General features: G+C 42.7%; 1 protein-coding gene across 1 annotated transcript in view; it reads left to right on the top strand.

Annotated features, from left to right (window-relative positions):
- Window positions 1–20,154, top strand: part of dnah10 (dynein axonemal heavy chain 10) — a 337,567-nt gene that overhangs the window by 6,729 nt on the left and 310,684 nt on the right. Inside the window, exons 4-5 of the mRNA XM_080207920.1 lie at window positions 3,226–3,334; window positions 19,483–19,598. Of these exons, the coding sequence (XP_080064046.1) occupies window positions 3,226–3,334; window positions 19,483–19,598 (225 nt within the window). The remainder of the gene's footprint in view (window positions 1–3,225; window positions 3,335–19,482; window positions 19,599–20,154) is intronic.

The following is a 20,154-nucleotide window of genomic DNA, read 5'->3' as shown; positions in this document are numbered from 1 at the left end:
CAATCCCATGCATCCGTATTTTCTGCAGTAGCCTACCATGGGGAACCTTATCAAACACTTTGCTAAAATCCATATACGCTACATCAACTGCTTTACCCTTATCCACCTCTTTGGTCACCTTTTCAAAAAACTTGATCAGGTTTGTGAGGCACGACCTACCCTTCACAAAACCGTGTTGACTATCCCTAATCAAATTATTTTTCTCTAGATGATTATAAATCCTATCTCTTATAATCCTTTCCAAAACTTTGCCCAGAATAGAAGTAAGGCTCACTGGTCTATAATTCCCAGGATGGTCTCTACTCCCCTTCTTGAACAAGGGGACAACATTTGCTATCCTCCAGTCTTCCGGCACTATACCTGTAGCCAATGATGACATAAAGATCAAAGCCAAAGGCTCTGCAATCTCCTCCCTAGCCTCCCAGAGAATCCTAGGGTAAATCCCATCCGGCCCAGGGGACTTATCTATTTTCATACACTCAAGAATTGCTAACACCTCCTCCTTATGAACCACAATCCTGTCTAGTCTAAAAGCCTGCCTCTCAGTATTCTCCTTGACTACATTGACTTTTTCCTGCGTGAATACTGACGAAAAATATTCATTTAATGCCTCTCCTATCTCTTCAGGCCCCACACATGATTTCCCACTACTGTCCCTGACTGGCCCTAATCTTGTCCTAATCAATCTTTTATTCTTGACATACCTATAGAAAGCTTTAGGGTTCTCCTTGATCCTACCTGCCAAAGTCTTCTCATGTCCTCTTCTAGTTCTTCTTAACTCTCTCTTTAGCTCCTTCCTGGCTAATTTGTAACTATCAAGTACCCTAACTGAGCCTTCACGTCTCATCTTTACATAAGCCTCCTTCTTTCTCTTTACCAGGGATTCAACTTCCTTATTACACCACAGTTCCCTCACTCGACCACTTCCTCCTCGCCTGACAGGTACATATTTATCAAGGACTCGCAGTAGCTGCTCCTTGAATAAGCTCCACACTTCAGTTGTTCCCAGCCCCTGCAGTTTCCTACTGCAACTTATATATCCTAAATCTCGCCTGATCACCTCATAATTTCCTTTCCCCCAGCTATAACTGCTGCCTTTCGGCATATACCTATCCCTTTTCATCACTAAGGTAAATGTAACTGAATTGTGGTCACTATCACCAAAGTGCTCACCTACCTCCAAGTCTAACACCTGGTCTGGTTCATTACCCAGTACCAAATCCAATGTAGCCTCACCTCTTGTTGGCCTATCTACATACTGTGTCAGGAAACCTTCCTGCACACATTGGACAAAAACTAACGTGCTTGAACTAAAGCTTTTCCAATCGATATTTGTAAAGTTAAGGTCCCCTATAACAACTACCCTGTTACTTTCACACCTATCCAGAATCATGTTTGCAATCCTTTCCTCTACATCTCTGGAACTTTTTGGAGGCCTATAAAAAACTCCCAGCAGGGTGACCTCTCCTTTCCTGTTTCTAATCTCAACCCATACTAACTCAATAGACGAGTCCTCATCAAACATTCTTTCTGCCACCGTAATACTGTCCTTGACTAACAATGCCACGCCTCCCCCTCTCCTACCACCTTCCCTGCTGTGACTGAATCCTGGAACCTGCAACAACCATTCCTGTCCCTGCTCTATCTATGTCTCTGAAATGGCCATAACATCGAAGATTATGGAGTCGACTCACCATCCTGACTTGGAAATCCATCGCCGTTCCTTCAGTGTCACTAGGTCAAAATCCTGGAACTTCCTCATTGTGGGTGTACCTACACCACAGGGACTGCAGCGATTCAAGAAGGCAGTTCACCACCACCTTCCCAAAGGTAGTTAGGGATGGGAAATAAATACTGGTCTAGTCTGCAATGCCCACATCCTGTAAAATGCATTTTTAAAAGATTAACAGTTCTTAGCCTGCTGGTCTGTAAACACTGTGCAGCTGGGATCAGTAAGAAAATTGTAATTGCAATGTTATTTCTTTTTGTTGGTAATTTTATTTCCATCTAATTGGATCCTAATTCTTCACTGTAATGGGCCTCATGTCTACATTGTCGCTAGCTTAGTTCTCTTTGGTAGCCACGTGAAAGCACAGATTAATTGGGTAGCATCTCCAATTCTTCTTCAACCTACTGCTGGTTTCTCCAGCGGAGTGTGTTTATAATGGGGATTAAACCTAGATGAAGGATACCAGGTTGATTCCTAGGCCACAGACTAATGCCTGAACTATCGCGAGAATGAGTGGCTTCATCCACACCCACTTTGCCCAGCGACTAGGATACTGAAGATGGATCCCATTCTCCTGATGAAGGGACAGTGTTCCGAAAGCTTGTGATACCAAATAAACCTGTTGGACTTTAACTGGTATTGTGAGATTTCTTACTGGGATACTGAAGATATCACCAAGTCAGGAGATCTGATTTAGTTTTCTCTTAGTCACCCAGACAGATGCTACAACCTCTGAACCCTGGTTTTCCTACATAGCTCAAACTGGAACTGAATGGAATGAGTAACAAAGTTTGTGTTTCCCCGATATTGATGTTCTCCCACTTTTGGCACGGTGACATAGTGGTTAGCACTGCTGCCTCACAGCACCAGGGCCCTGGGTTTGATTTCAGACTTGAGTTACTGTCTGTGTGGAGTTTGTACATTCTCCTTCTGTCTGTGTGAATTTCCTCCGGTTTCCTCCCATAGTCCAAAGATGTGTAGGTTAGGTGGATTGACTGGCCGTGCTAAATTGTCCCTTATTCCCAAGATGTATAAATTAGGGGGATTAGTGGGGAAATGCGTGTGGTTATGGGAATGGAGAGGGAGGTTCAGCCTAGGTAAGATGCTCTGTTGGAGAGTTGGTACAGACTCGATAAGCCGAATGACCTCCTTCTGCACTGTAGGGATTCTATGATTCTTGAGCTAGGAACAATGTGGCTTAATGTAACACTTTTCCCTAAAACCAGCTGAGGTTAGTTAACTCACTGATATGTGGATGTTCCTGATCTGAACGGGTCAGTAGCACATCAAGCAGTATATTGACCCACTGAGCCAGCAGGATCAGTGCTTCATTATCATTGGAATTGAAATCCTGATACAAGTGTATGAAGTATATCTCGGAGACTGATGCTGATTGTCACGGACACTTTATTAAAGTACACTGAACTTTGCGCGTGTAAACTGTGTCCTTTAATGTATTAATAATAAATAAATCCATTTCTTTCCCTTCATTTCAGAAAATCATAAAACAGTTGGTAACACGCACAATGCTCCATGTTTCTCTTGAGAAAATTCCTCTGCAGTTTATAAATTACGATGCATTCTTTTTTCTCCGGAATAGGAGAGGTAGGTATATATTTTTATAAAATCATCGTCATGGCTCATGTGCACTGAAACACTCTTTCACGCAGAAATGTGGGTCTCCTGTCATAGAATTGTTACTTTATGTTATTAACAATTATAAAGCAAAATAATATAAGCACTGGATACACTCAACTAGAAACAGGAAATGCTGGAGATAGATCAGCAGGTCAGGCAGTATCTGTGGAGAGAAACAGTTAATGTTGAAGACTCAGCATAGGGAAGATAAATTGAGTCTTAGAATTTTACAGTGCAGAAGAGGCCATGCAGCCCATCGTGTCTGTGCTGGCCATTACACACCTATCTACTTAGCACTTATACTGTAACCCAGTATGCTGCGGTGTTTCAAGTGCTTACCTAAATGATTTTTAAATGTTGTGAGGAGCCTTTCAGGCACTGAGTTCCAGATTCCTACCAGCCTTTGGGTGAAAGAGATTTTCCTCAAATATAACAGATTTTGAGCAAGTGAAAAGGGGTGGTGTATACTGGGGGAGGGGGAAAGAAAAACAAAAGTGAAGGGCAGGAGAGATTAAATGATAAAATGGTATAAAGCAAAAAAGAGGGAGAATGAGTAAAGTAAAGAAACAATGCCTGGACGATACCTTGGAGAGCCACTGCCTGAATGTAAAGTGAAAGTGTAAAGAAAGAAGCAAGAAAAAACACAAACTAGCAAAAAAAACCCAAAACAAAATGAAGGCAGAATTCAGATCAAAAACTATTGCACTCAATGTAAGTTGGAAGGCTGTTAATAGAATGTCCTGTCCACAATGAAGTGCTGTTCCTTGAGCTTGTATTGAGCTTCATTGGAACACTGCAGCAAGCCAGCGACACAAAGGTCAGGAAAAGAGAATCTAAAGTGAACGCTGATCCCTTTAGACCAACGTTTTCCAAACTCTTCCAGCCACAGAACTCTTTTGACCTCAAAAGAATACTGTAGGAACCCCCTGAGCAACATTCTTATTGTGTTGGAGGCAAAGCACAGAAAAATGATTGTTTTCCCACAATAGGTACAAACAGACAAAACCTAATTTATTGAAGTGTTTTCTATTCATTATGTGCATTTTTTTTGTATTCATTTGTGTTGTGTATGTGGTGTCTGTCTCTTTAAGACAGTACAGCAGAAGAAAGTCACCTTCAGGCAGTGTACCCAATGGGACATTGAGAGTAAGTGACCACATCTCCAGGGTGAAGTTGTCTCTCGGGTAGAATCATCTGGAAGCCACGTAGTGAGCATGTGCGGATTGGAGCTCTGCTACAGGGCGGCCTCGAGCCGCAGCTCCTGTGTCAAGTTTCTTTCAATAAATACCTTTTGTTCCAAACAAAGCTGGAAATCTCTGGACGCTGCCTAGAATGTCACAACACGTTGAGATGGAATCAACTGAATGACACAGCCTACTTTTGAGTGTCCGATGGTTTAGTTGACATTGGAAAAGAGAGATAGCTACCTGGTTTTTGGGTGAATAGACTCAGCGAGAGGAGTTAAGCTCGTGCCAGTCTGTTGGCGCAGTCGAAGCACCGAACATGGTGTGGCCAATGTGTCTAGAAATTGGAAAAGTTTTAAGAAAAATTAAAATGAAAAGAGTGAAAACCTTTTAAAGAATATGATGTATGGTCTTTAAAGGACAGTGCTGATCTCACTGAGTGAAATTAACAAAAAGGACGGCACACTTAGAGAAAAGAAATGGATTTTCCAGCAAAAATGAGAAAACTGCAGAAACCAAAATAAAAGACTTCTGATAGCAAAATTATAAGTGAATAAACCAAACTAAAGGTCCAAGAAAGAGGAGCTGTAGTTTCCTGCTAAAATTGCAGAAGCACAGGAAGAGTATACAGATAGAGAGAAACAGCAGCTGTGAGCCATTAAAAAAAGTTGACAGTCTTTAAATCTTAAAGTCTTCATTTAAAGTTGTACAACATTTAATGAAACAACCACAAGAAGGAACAAAGGACAAGGGACAGAAAAATCAGAGAAGACTCCAGATAGAGGGCAACTCTAAAAATGGGAGTCCATAAGCAACGCTGGACCTCAAAGGGGGAATTAAGACCTTAAGAAAGTGGCAACACTGGAGTTCAGAGGACATAATAAACCCTCAAGAAAGTGGCAATGCCAGGCTCATAATAGGCAGTAACAGTCCTCTGAGAGGGAGTACTGAGAAACCCTGGAGAGAGGGAGAGCCAGAAGCAGGGCAATGAAAGACCCTAGGAAGGCAATGAAAGGCTGGCCAATTCAAAATAGCACCAGAGTGTAGTGAGTTCTTGGGAGCTATATCCAGCATACCCTCTAATTCTATTTTTCACTCTCACTCTTTCCTTCTAAAACTGTATTCTAACTGTTTTAAACTCTCTAACAATACACTATTGCAATCTTTTATAGATTTGGCTTCCTTGCTGCCATCAAACTTTTGAATGGATCTACCTTGCATTAAGTTGATCTTGCTCTACACCCAGCTATGACTGTAACACTGCATTCTGCACTCTCTCATTTCCTTCTCTATGACTGGTATGCTTAACCTGTATAGTATGCAAAAAATGATACTTTTCACTGTATTCTAAAATATGTGACAATAATAAATCAAAAGAAAGGTACCTGAAAGACAGTGAAAGAGCCCAGGAGGAGGGAAATGGAAGACCCAATGGTTAAACAAAGAGCTGAAAGCAATCAACACTCCATTCTGTCCCATCCTTTTGTAGAGTGATGAGAAGCTCCTTGAAAGATTTAGCAGTACAGTACAAGCAAATGATAAAGCTGTAATCAGTCAGAAATTAAGACAAGCCACAGCAGAAGTAAGAGTGAGGGAAAAAAAGATTTGGATAAACTTAACTCAGAATTACAGCAAATAGAAAATGAGGTGAAAGTTCACCTCAGGGCCTCACCAGTGCCCTATACAGCCGCAGCAAGACCTCCCTACTTTTATATTCAATCCCCCTCGCTATGAAGGCCAGCATCCCACTAGCCTTCCTGACCACCTGCTGCACCTGCAAGCTGGGTTTTTGCGACTCATGCACAAGGACCCCGAGGTCCCTCTGCACCGTCACCTGCTGCAGTTTTTCGCCCCGTAAGTAATAATCCTTCCTACCATTATTCCTACCAAAGTGGACCACCTCGCACTTGCCAACATTAAATTCCATTTGCCAGTTCCTGGCCCATTCACCCAGCCTATCTAGATCCTTCTGCAGACTCTCCACACCCTCCGCACAATTTGCCGTTCCACCAATCTTGGTGTCATCAGCAAATTTCGACACCATACACTCGGTTCCCTCCTCCAGATCATCTATATAAATGGTAAATAGCTGAGGGCCCAGCACCGACCCCTGGGGCACTCCACTAGTCACCAACGCCAATCCGAATAGCACCCATTGACCCCCACTCTCTGCCTCCTATTTGACAACCAATCCTCTATCCACGCTAACACCCTACCCCCAACTCCATGTCCCCTTACCTTCTGCAATAACCTCTTGTGAGGTACCTTGTCAAACGCCTTCTGAAAATCAAGAAAGACCACATCCACTGGCTCTCCTTTATCCACCGCCCTAGACACATCCTCATAGAACTCCAGTAAATTTGTCAGACACGACTTCCCTTTAATGAAACCGTGCTGCGTCTGCTCTATCAAGCAATTCCCCTCAAGGTGCCTCGCTATTTCCTCCTTGATGACGGATTCTAACATTTTACCTACAACAGACGTTAAACTAACTGGCCTATAATTCCCTGCCTTTTGCCTGGCACCCTTCTTAAACAACGGCGTAACATTAGCCATTTTCCAATCTTTTGGCACTTCCCCGGAATCCAGCGACGTCTGGAAAATAACCACCAAGGCATCCACTATCACCTCTGCCATTTCTTTCAGAACCCTCGGATGCATTCCATCCGGTCCTGGGGACTTGTCCACACAGTAAAAAGTCTGACAACACCAGGTTTTAGTCCAACCTATTTATTTGATAATATACTCGCAAGCTTTCGAGGGGTTACCCTCTTCGTCAGGTGAATGGAGAGTTCTGGCCTCAGACAGAGCATATAAAGCACAGACAGTTTAGAGATTACTGATTAAAATGCGAATCCTTACACCTAACCTGCTGTTCAAGACCTGAAGTGGCTGATAATGTGAGTGGTAGGAGCACTGATCACAGTTTAAAGAGATGTGTATTGTCTCCAGACAGTACAGTAAGTGAGGTTTTGCAAACCCAGGCAAGTCACGGGGGTTACAGATAGTGCGACATGAACCCAAGATCCCTGTTGAGACCGTCCTCATGTGTGCGGAACTCGACAGTCACCAGGCAAGACTGTTCCCTTCCTGTTGGCGAACACTTCAGTGGTCACGGGCATTCAGCCTCTGACCTTCGGGTAAGCATTCTCCAAGGCGGCCTTCACAACACACGACAGCGCAGAGTCGCTGAGCAGAGACTGATAGCCAAGTTCCGCACACATGAGGACGGTCTCAACAGGGATCTTGGGTTCATGTCGCACTATCTGTAACCCCCGTGACTTGCCTGGGTTTGCAAAACCTCACTTACTGTACTGTCTGGAGACAATACACATCTCTTTAAACTGTGATCAGTGCTCCTACCACTCACATTATCAGCCACTTCAGGTCTTGAACAGCAGGTTAGGTGTAAGGATTCGCATTTTAATCAGTAATCTCTAAACTGTCTGTGCTTTATATGCTCTGTCTGAGGCCAGAACTCTCCATTCACCTGACGAAGAGGGTAACCCCTCGAAAGCTTGCGAGTATATTATCAAATAAATAGGTTGGACTAAAACCTGGTGTTGTCAGACTTTTTACTGTGTTTACGCCAGTCCAACGCTGGCATACCCACATCATGACTTGTCCACAATCAGCCCCTCCAGTCTGTCGAGCACTGCCTCTCTAGTAACAGTAATGTCATTAAGACCCTCCAGTCCTACCACCTTTCCATCGCTAACACCCGGCAAATTATTCACGTCCTCCTCCATGAAGACAGAAACAAAAAGTTATTCAATACCTCAGCCATATCCCCATCCCCTACCACTAAGTCCCCCTTCTCATCCTCTAAGGGTCCAACGTTCACCCTAGCCAGCCTCTTCCTTTTTATATATTTATAAAAACTCTTGCTATCCTTTTTTATATTAAGCGTTAGCCCAGCTTCATAGTTTCTCCTACCCTTCTTTATCAACTTCTTTGTCAATCTTTGTTGACATTTAAACCTCTCCCAATTCTCTTCTCGCCCACTACTCTTAGCTACTCTAAACGCCTCCGCTTTTAATTTAACACTTTCCTTCACCTCCTTCATTATCCACGGCTTATCACCTGAGGAGAATCTCTGGAATTCTCTGCCCGTTGAAGTGGTGGAGGCTACCTCGCTTAATATTTTTAAGATGCGGGTTGATGGGTTTTTGATAAGAGAGGGGATTAAAGGTTATGGGGAGAGGGTGAGAATGTGGAACTGAGCCACGACAGATCAGCCATGATCTTATTGAATGGCGGGGCAGGCTCGAAGGGCTGGATGGCCTACTCCTGCTCCTATTTCTTATGTTCATGACCCAAACCTAAATGAGAAGCAGTTCAGCTAAGAAAAAAAAACAAGCACAACGAAATGGTGGAAATAGCTAGGAAATCTATTAGGGCCAGAAAGAAACAGTACAGCATTCAACAGCAAGTGGTGAAGGGACTGGAGTTAGAGCGTGAAGACGTGATGGAGGAAAAAACACAAGTGGAACTCAGCAACAGAGATCAACACATGAAACTGGAGAAGAGCCAACCGGAATCCCATGTAGTGGAACCAATCAGATTTGTGATCAGTGGGAGAATTGCTTGTCTCAGAGTGAAACGCATTGAGGACTTGATCCATGCCTCTCATGTAGGACATTCTGAATCATCTGCTGCAGGAGCTTTTTCCCAGGATGGAAAAATCAATTACCAGGGGACATAGGGTTAAGGTTAGAGGGGCAAGATTTAAAAGAAATGTACGAGGCAGATATCTTACAAAGAGGGTGGTGAGTCCCTGGAACTCGTTGCTAGGCAGGTAGTGGAAGTAGATACAGTAGTGACTTTTAAGGGGCATCTTGACAAGTACATGAATAGGATGGGAATGGAGAGATATGGATCTCGGAAGGGTAGGGGTTTTTGGTTCAATCGGGCAGCAAGGTCTGTGCAGGCTTGGCGGGCCGAAGGGCTTGTTCCTGTGCTGTAATTTTCTTTGCTCTTTGAGTCACCATGCTGTTGAGCAGAATTTAGAGCAGAATCATTATTGGGAATTCTCCAGAGATCCAACAGGATGATTGAACTACCAACCCTGTAGAATACACCAATGACCTGGAGAAATTGGCATTCTGCAGAGAGACAGAAAGTGTCCGGTGTGAGCGTGCTGAGGACTTAGCAATAGCCAAACCCAAAGAGAGAACGCAACTGCTGGACAAGTTAGCAACTCAGGAGAATTGTCGAATAAATTATAAAAGAAGAAGGAAACAATATTGAACTCAGAAGAGTTTGATGCAGTTGCAACAAAATGAATGTGGCAGAAAGGAAAAGTTTATTTATTAGTCACAAGTAAGGCTTACATTAACACTGCAATGAAGTTACTGTGAAATTTGCTTAATCACCACAGTCTGGCACCTGTTCGGGTCAATGCACCTAGCCAGTATGTCTTTCAGAATGTGGGAGGAAACCAGAGCACCATGCAGACACAGGGAGAATGTGCAAACTCCAGATAGACAGTGACTCAAGCTAGGGAACAGAACCCGGGTCCCTGGCGCTGTAAGGCAGGCAGTGTCAAGTTGCCCTGCCAAAGAGAATGTTATCAAATGTTCTTAGAAGCGAATGATGAATTTTACCTTGGAAAATCTCAGAGAACATGCCCTGTTTACATCAACAGGGACGAAGTAGAAAGGGTCAAGAGCTTCAGGTTTCTCGGTGTCCAGATCACCGACAACCTGTCCTGTTCCCTCCATGCTGACACGATAGTCAAGAAAACCCACACTCGCCTCTGCTTTTTCAGATGGCTAGAGAAATTTGGCATATCAGCTCTGACTCTCTCCAACATTTACAAATGCATCATAGAGAGCATTCTTTCAGGTTGTATCACAGCTTGGCATGGCTCCTGCTCTGCCCAAGACCGCAAGGAGAAAAGGTTGTGAATGTAGCCCAATCCATCACGTAAATCAGCCTCCCATCCATTGACTCTGTCTACACTTACCGCTGCCTTGGCAAAGCAGCCAGCATAATTAAGGACCCCACACTTTGGGCATTCTCTCTTCCATCTTCTTCCATCAGGAAAAAGATATAAAAGTCTGAGGTCACATACCAACCGATGCAAGAACTGCTTCTTCCCTGCTGCTATCAGACTTCTGAATGAACCTACTTCACATTAAGCTGATCCTTCTCTACACCCTAGCTATGATTGTAACACTACTTTCTGTACTGTCTTGCTTCCTTCTCTAAGAATGGTATGCTTTATCTGTATAGCGCACAAGAAACAATACTTTTCACTGTATGTTAATACATGTGACAATAATAAATCAAATCAAATCAGAAACAGATAAACTGAATGGATTGTAAAAGGCATACAAGCAAAATAGAATTACTGAGGTCCAAGCAGAAGATTGGTTGATGCAGAAAACGAAAGGAAGAATTTGGAAAATGAAGCCACTGAGTTGAAGGCGATATGATGGAGAAAACTAGACAAAGCGGTAATTACATACCAGCGCAAGATTGCTGAAATGGTCACACTAATAAAACCAATACGATAACATGGTCAATAGAAAAGCTGCCAAATTGAAGCACTAGAAAGAGGAAGATACTTTATCACAGGATCTACATACCAGAAATAGACGACCATTTCCTTCCCAAGTGACAAACCGAGATTGTGCAAGAACTGTCAGGACGGACATGGAGCAATGCCTGGAGCAGTGCTCCCTCTGCCGTCTATAACACAAATTGCACCAATGAATTGAGAGCCTGGGGAAGGAACTGGCTCACTCAGTGTTATCTTGTTTGGAAAAAAAGCAAGGCAGTGCTAAAACTTTGTGGCACATTTGTGCTCACATAAACCTTCCCATGGTAAAAATGGTGGGAGTTTTTCGCTGTGGGGCAGTGTGATGAAAATTCTGAATGATGGAACTCCTATACTGAAAGATTTGAAAACTTTGCCAGACGAACAACATTCCGGCTAAAAGCTTTCAACCTCCTGTGAAGTCTGGTGCAACCAGAAAAATCAGACCCAGAAACTTATGGTAGGATTGAGGAGAGGGTGCAGGGCTGCTTCTCACCTAAACCTTTGGTCATCACCAATAGGTTGAGGTTCCATAAACGTAAACAGCAAGAAAATGAATCAATCACACACTTTGTAGTGACTAAAGAAATTAGCTGAATTCTGTGTCTTGAACAACACCATTAGAACAGACTTGTGCTCTGGTAACAAAGCAGCTATCCTAAAAGGCTCTTAATCAAAAGCATCTTAGACCTAAAGAAGGCTTTAGAAGATGCGATCTCCGTGTTATTAGCAGCTTAGGAAGCCCAACAGTTAAGCTCAAGCATTAAAGTCCATAGGATATTAGCTGAAGCCCGAAACAGACACAGGTTTGAAATTGCCATCAATGTGCAAAAACTGGGCACACAGCAGCAGATTGTTGGAGTAAAGATACAAATTGCAGACATTATGGTAAAAGGAATGTATAGAATGGGGGCTCTCTCTCTGGAGAAAGAAATAAGATTCCAACAAGAATTATAAAAATCATGGAACAAACGAATCAAGTGGAAGAGCAAATAGAGGGAGGAGTATCCACAGGATACAAAAAGGATGTGAAAAAGGACCAGAGTCACAGATAACGAGCTGTCACTGCATGAACTGTCACTATGCTGGCACAAACAACTGCTGTGGGTCACACATTTAATAAAAGCAAATTACTGCAGATGCTGGAATCTGAACAAAACGTCTGAACAAATCTTTTGACAAAGGGTCATTTGGAATCGAAATGTCAGCTCTTTTCTCTCCTTACAGATGTGGCCAGACCTGCTGAGATTTTCCAGCATTTTTTCTTTTGGGTCACACAATTATTGGACGGACAATCATGACAAATGAAGGTAGACACCTGAGCTACTGTGTCATCGGTACTGGAAACTGATTACCAAGAGAAACAATAACCAGACTTCATTGCTAGAGGGATGGAGTTTAAAAACAGTGAGGTTATGTTGCAGCTGTATAAGGTGCTGGTGAGGCCACACCTGGAGTACTGTGTACAGTTTTGGTCTCCTTACTTGAGAAAGGATGTACTGGCACTGGAGGAGATGCAGAGGAGATTCCGGAGTTGAGAGGATTGGCTTATGAGGAAAGACTGAGTAGACTGGGGCTATACTCATTGGAATTCAGAAGAATGAGGGGGGATCGTATAGAAACATATAAGATTATGAAGGGAATAGATAAGATAGAAGCAGGGAAGTTGTTTCCACTGGTGGGTGAAACCAGAGCTAGGGGGCGTAGCCTCAAAATAAGGGGGAAGCAGATTTAGGACTGAGTTGAGGAGGAACTTCTTCACACAAAGGGTTGTGAATCTGTGGAATTTCCTGCCCCGTGAAGCAGTTGAGGTTGTTTCATTGAATATTTTTAAGGCAAGGATAGATAAATATTTGAACAGTAAAGGAATTAAGGGTTATGGCGAATGGGCTGGTAACTGGAGTCAAGTCCAGAAAAAGATCAGCAATGATCTTATTTAATGGCAGAGCAGCTCGAGGGACCGGATGGTCTACTCCTCATATTGGCTTGAAACTCTCTAAGATAATACTCAAAACCTATACTGGGGAAGTAATTCCATTGAAGGGCCATACCGATGTAAAGGTGCAGCTAAACCGTCAAACTGCAGACTGGTCCCTACATGTCGTTAAAGTTAACTATCCATCCCTAATGGGGAGAACCTGGATGGAGGGAATCAAAGTGAACTGCATTGAGATAAACCTCATGTCAGAGTCCAAACTGGTTGACTGAAAATTTTAAAGAACCCTGCCATTGTCTTTAATGGAGAGCTGGGAAGCGTGAACGGGATCTCAGTCAAACTAAAGACTAAGGATGAAAGCCAAGCAAGGTGCTTAAATGCTGAGTGCTGTACACCATCAGGCCAGAGGTTGAGGCAGAATCTGAGAGAGTAGTCCACACAGTGGTCCACAAACTAATTAATGTGAGTTATTGGGCCATGCTAGTAGTATCCATGATCAAACTGCATATGTGATGATTTTTGAAACACTATTAATCTGGTGCTGTGTGCAGAGCAGTATCCTCTGTCTTTAATTATTGAATTGTTTGCTGGATTGGCTGCAGGCCAGCATTTCAGTAAAGTTGATCTTAGTCAAACTTATCTTCAGATAAATGTGGATCCAGATTCACAACAATATTTGATGAGTGTTGTTCTAATGTGCCATGAATCAAGTTTTTAGTGGACTAGAAAAAGTCCAGTGCTACTTAGATGATATCTTAGTTACTGGAAAGAATGTAGAAGAGCATCTTCAAAATTTAGATGCAACGCTCCAAGGATTAGAAGCTTACAGACCATGAATATGGAAGGATAGTGTGAATTTTTCAAATCTTCTATAGAATATCTGGGGCATGTAGAGATGCAAATGGACTGCACAAATCATCTTCCAAAGTAAAAGTCATTACTGTGGCACCAGCACCTCCAAAACATTAGTCAACTTCAGTCATTTTTGGGTTTATTAAATTATTATGGAAAGTTTGTGCCAACTATTATCAAACCTTTACACAACTTATGTTAAAACAGGAAATGGAAATGCGCAGATCAGTGTGAGAAGGACTTCGCATATGCTAAAGTATTATTAAAATCAAAAGAATTAATACACTTTGACTTGAAGTTACCTTTACAACTGCCTTACAACGCATCACCTTACAGGGTGGGAGCAGTGGTTTCTTACATAAGGCCCAGTGGTGAAGGGAAGCAATAGTGTTTGCATCAAGATCTTTGAACAAAGCAGAATTGAGCTATGTACAGATAGAGAAGAAAGCTCTAATATTTTTAGCATGTAACAGTAAATAGAGGGGAACCTGTAGATATGTATAGAAGTGTAATTAGATTTCTAAAAGGCATTTGATAAGGTGCTCTATAAGAAGCTGGTCTGTAAAGTAAAACCCATGGAATAGGAGGGAGTGTGTTAGCATGGATTGAAAACTGGCTGTCACAAAAAACAGAGAGTTGGAATAAATAGGTTCTTTTCAGAGTGGAATACTGTAGGGGTCAGTTCTTGGCCCAGAGTTGTTCACTATTTACATTAATGACCTGGAGAAAGAAACAGAATTTGTCGATGATACGAAGACAGATGGCAATGATGAGGATATTGTGATTCTGCAGCGGTATAGAGATAGATTGGGTGACTGGGTGAAACCTGGCAAATAGAGTTTAATGAGTCATAGTGATTTACAGCATAGAAACAGACCCTTTGGCCCAACTTGTCCATGCCACCCTTTTTTTAAACCCCTAAACTAATCCCAATTGCCACCATTTGGCCCATATCCTTCTGTACCCATCATACCCATGTAATTATCTAAATGTTTTTTAAAAGACAAAATGTACCCACCTCTATTACTACCTCTGGTAGCTTGTTCCAGACCCTCGCCACCTCTCTGAAAAAATTGCCCTTCTGGACACTTTTGTATCTCTCCCCTCTCACCTTAAACCTATGCCCTCCAGTTTTTGACTCCCCTACTTTTGGGAAAAGATATTGACTATCTAGCTGACCTGTGCCCCTCATTATTTTATAAACCTCTACAAGAACATGCCTCAGCCTCCTATGCTCCAGAGAAAAAAATCCCAGTCTATTTAGCTTCTCCTTATAACCCAAGCCATCAAGTCCCGGTAGCATCCTAGTAAACCTTTTCTGCACTCTTTCTAGTTTAATAATATCCTTCCTATAATAGGGTGACCAGAATTGCACACAGTATTCCAAGCGTGGCCTTATCAATATCTTGTACAACTTCAGTAAGACATCCCAATTCCTGTATTCAGTGTTCTGATTGATGAAGCCAAGCATGCTGAATGCCTTCTTCACCACTCTGTCCACCTGTGACTCCACTTTCAAAGGAGCTATGAACACGTACCCCTAGATCTCTTTGTTCTATGACTCTCCCCGACACCCTACCATTAACTGAGTAAATCCTGCCCTGGTTCATTTTACCAAAATTCATCACCTTGCATTTATCTAAATTAAACTCCATCTGCCGTTCGTCAGCCCACTGACCCAATTGATCAAGATCCTGTTGCAATTGGAGATAACTTTCTTCACTGTCCACTATGCCACCAATTTTGATGTCATCTGCAAACTTACTAACCATTCGTCCTATATTCTCATCCATATCATTAATATAAATGACAAAAAACAGTGGACCCAGCACTGATTCCTAAGGCACACCACTGGTCACAGGCCTCCAGTTTGAAAAACAACCCTCTACAACCACCCTCTGGCTTCTGTCAAGGAGCCAATTTTGTATCCATTTAGGTACCTCACCCTGGATCCCGTGAGATTTAACTGTATGTAACAACCTACCATGCGGTACCTTGTCAAATGAGGGGAAGTGTGAGGTCATGCACTTTGGTAGGAGGAATCAAAAGGTAAATTATTACCTAAGTATAGAGAGACTGCAGGTGAGTGAAGTACAGAGGGACCCAGGTGTTCCAGTGCATTAATCACAAAAAGCTAGTAAGTAAGTCCACGAAGTAGTTAAGAAGGCAGATGGCATTTTGCCCTTTATTGAAAGGGATTGGAGTTTAATGGGGAGGTTTTGTTGCAATTGTATAGGATGTTGGTGAAGCCTCACCTGGAATATGCTTACAATTTTGATTCCCTTATCTAAAAAGGATAGAGTACCATTGGAAGCAGTCCAAAGCAGATTCACCAGGCTAATTCCCGGGATGGGAGGGTTGTCCTATCAAGAGAGACTCAATATTCTGGGTCTGTATTCCTTGACATTTAGGAGAGTGAGGGGGTGATCTTATTCAAACGTATCAGATCCTGAGGGGTTTGACAGGGTAGATGGTGAGATGTTTTCGCCAGTGGGAGACTCTCTAAAAACGGGACACAGCTACAAGGTAAAGGGCCGGTCATTTAAAACTGACGTGTGTAGAAATTTCTCCTCAAAGAGGGTGGAGAATCTCTAGAATTCTGTGTCCCAAAGGGTACTGGAGGCTGGATCATAAGAAGTATTTAAGGCAGAGGTGGATAAATATTTGATAGATCGATGAATAGAGGGCTGTGGGGAAATGGCACAGAAAAAGAGTTGAGGCCAGCATAGATCAGCCATGATTGTATTGAATAGTGGGGCAGGCTTGGAGGGTGAGTGGCCACTCCTGCTTCTATTTCTTATGTGTTCTTTACCAATAACTATATGGAAGGAAATTTACTAATGGATCAACTGACAGCAATATTTGGGCTGTATATCAGTATTCCATCTCTAGCAATGAGCTCGGTATGGACATGGGCATTGCTGTTGTCAGCGCACATTTACAGAATAAAATATCAGCTATCTACGGTCCATGGGAATGCTGATGGACTCTCCCAAATAATTTTTACCAAACAAGTCGTCGGCATGCAGATTGAGTGTTAACAATAGTTTATTTTGAAGAAGCCTGTAACATTCCTGTAACCACAGGACAAGTTAAGAAGAATACCAGAAAGTGATGGACATGGTACTTTGTGGCAATGCTGTGGGAGCCATCTTGGAGTTGAAGCTGTATATTACCTGAAGACTTGGACTGTTCACACAGGCTGGTTATCTCCTCTGGGGAATGAGGGTCATTATTTTACCATCATTAAGGAAACCTGTATTAAATCTACTTCATGAAGCAATACTAAAACAGGAGAATCCATCAAAGAAAGTCATGCAATGTTGGTCTGAGGAATCGGATAAACTCCTATAAATAAACTCCTACTTAGAGTCAGTAGATTGGTCAATATTTAAAATTTCTGTGACCAACCTGAACGAGTACGCCACTACAGTAACTGACTTCATCAGTAAGTGTGTTGAAGACTGTGTGCCAAAGAAGCAAATCCGTGTGATTCCCAACTGGAAGCCATGGATGAACAGGGATATCCAGGGAAGTCCAGGTCTGAGGTGTTCAAGTCAGATGACCCTCACCTATACAAGAAATCCAGATATGATCTACAGAGATCCATCAAAGGTACCAAAAGGTAGTACCGGACCAAGTTAGAGTCCCAGGCTAGCCACACAGATTCCCACCGACTATGGCAAGGTCTGCAAGACACAACAGGCTACAAGATGAAGGCAAGTAAAATTACCAGTACCAAAGCAACCCTCCCTGATGACCTCAACACTTTCTATGCTCATTTTGAGCAAGACATCAGCAAAAGCATGCCCTCCACCCCAGACGCCTCGGACGAATCTGTATCAGAGGTCACTATTGCGGATGTAAGAACAGCCTTCTTGAAAGTCAACTCACGGAAAGCAACTGGCCCAAATGGGGTAAACACAGTAAAAAGTCTGACAACACCAGGTTTTAGTCCAACCTATTTATTTGATAATCACCAAATGGGGTACCCAGACGAGCACTCAGATCCGATCTAGACCAGCTGGCGTCTTCAAACTCTCTTTACAACAATCTGAGGTCCCTATCTGCTTCAAGAAGACCACCACCATCCCGGAACCAAAGAAAAGCCAAGCAGCGTGCCTTAATGACTATCATTGGGTGGCTCTGACATCCAGCATTATGAAGTGCTTCGAAAGGTTAGTCAATGCACAGACCAATTCCAGCCTCCTGGATTGCCTGGATCCACACAGGTCACCTACTGCCGCAACAGGTCCACAGCAGATGCCATCTCCCTGGCCCTGCACTCAACCTTGGAACACTGAAATAACAAAGACACCTATGTCAGACTTCTATTTGTTGACTACAGCTCAGCATTAAACACAATTATTTCTATAAAACTCATTTCCAAACTTCTGGGCATGATCTGGGCCTTGGCTCCTCCCTCTGTGACTAGATTCTTCTAACTCACAGACCGCAACTAGTAAGGAAAGACAACAATACCTCTTCCACAATCACCGTCAACACCAGTGTCCCACAAGACTATGCCCTCAGCCTCTTACTATACTCCTTATACACCTATGATTGATTAAATTCTCCTCCAATTCGATTTTCAAGTTTGCCGATGACGCCACTGTAGTGGGTCAGATCTCAAACAATGATGAGACAGGGTACAGGAATGAGATAGAGAGTTTGGTGCACTAGTGCAAAGACAATAATCTCTCCCTCAATGTCAACAAAGCGAAGGAGATAGTCATCGACTTCAAGAAGAATAGTGAAGGATATGCCGCTGTGTACATCAATGGGGATGAAGTGGAAGTGGTCAAGAGCTTCAAGTTTTTTAGGTGCCCAGATCACCAACAGCTTGTCCTGATCCCACCATGCCAATGCTATAGTTAAGAAAGCCCACCTATGCCTCTACTTTCTCAGGAGGCTAAGGAAATTTGACATGTCTGCTTTGACTCTCACCAACGTTTACATATACACCATTGAAAGCATTCTTTCTGGCTGTATCACAGTTTGGTAAGGCTCCTGGTCTGTCCAAGACCGCAATACACAAAGTGTTGTGAACAAAGCTCAGTCCATCATGCAAACCAGCCCCCCATCTGTCTACAGTTCCTGCTGCCCCGGAAAAGCAGCCAGCATAATCAAGGACTCCATGCACCCTGGACATTCCCTCTTCCACCTTCTTCCTTGAGGAAAAAGATACAAAAGTCTGAAGTCATGTACCAACCGACTCATGAACAGCTTCTTCCCTGCTGCCAACAGAATTTTCAATAGACCTACCTTTCGTTAAGTTGACCTTTCTTTACACCCTAGCTATGACTGTAACATTACATTCTGCACCCCTCCTTTCCTTCTCTACGAATGGTGTGCTTTGTCTGTATGGTGCCCATACCCCTGTAAACCTTTCCTATCGATGTTCTGTCTTCCACAGTTTGTTTCGGATTTGTCAGATTCTCAGGAATTTCCAGGTCTTCACAGTTTGTTTTAACCTTGACATTACTGTACAAAAATTATAAAAGGAACAAAGTATCATAATTATAGAGAAACCCATACTGTTAAATCGGCAATAATTATAGCTAATGAAATCTAATATTGGACATAAATCTTTCTACAGAAACAATTACTGAACCCAATGATATGAAGGAGACTAATTTATTAATGCCTAAAATGTTGGAGTATGGCATGCTGAATGGACAGTCTTTGTTGATGTTACATCAAATGTTAACACAGGTAAGAAAATGAAATCCATAAACAGAAGATACTGGTACAATATTGTTACAAAAAGGTGGCAGTGAACTGCCTTCTAATGTGCATTTGGCCCATTCTAATGTGCATTCCTCTAAACTTTTCCTATCCATGTATCTGTCCAAATGTCTTTTAAGTATTGTCAATAGTCCTGCCTCAATCACTTCCTCTGACAGCTCATTCCACACACATACCACCCTCTGTGTGAAAAAGTTGCTCCTCAGGTTCAATTAATTCTTTCTCCTCTTAACTTAAACCTATTCCCTCTAGTTCTCGATTCCCCAGTCTTGGGAAAAGGACTGAGTGCATTCATCCTATCCATGCCTTTCATGATCTTATACACCTCTATAAGAACATAAGAACATAAGAAATAGGAGCAGGAGTAGGCCATCTAGCCCTTCGAGCCTGCCCCGCCATTCAATAAGATCATGGCTGATCTGAAGTGGATCAGTTCCACTTTCCCGCTTTCTCCCCATAACCTTTAATCCCCTTGCCTATCAAAAACCTATCAACCCGCGTCTTAAATATATTTAGTGAGGCA

Source organism: Carcharhinus amblyrhynchos, chromosome 20 (assembly GCF_965287045.1).
Source record: "Carcharhinus amblyrhynchos chromosome 20, sCarAmb.v2.hapA, whole genome shotgun sequence".
In the NCBI taxonomy this organism is placed as follows: Eukaryota; Metazoa; Chordata; class Chondrichthyes; order Carcharhiniformes; family Carcharhinidae; genus Carcharhinus; species Carcharhinus amblyrhynchos.
The sequence above is the reverse complement of the archived record's forward strand: the minus strand, read 5'-3'. Positions and strand labels throughout refer to the sequence as shown.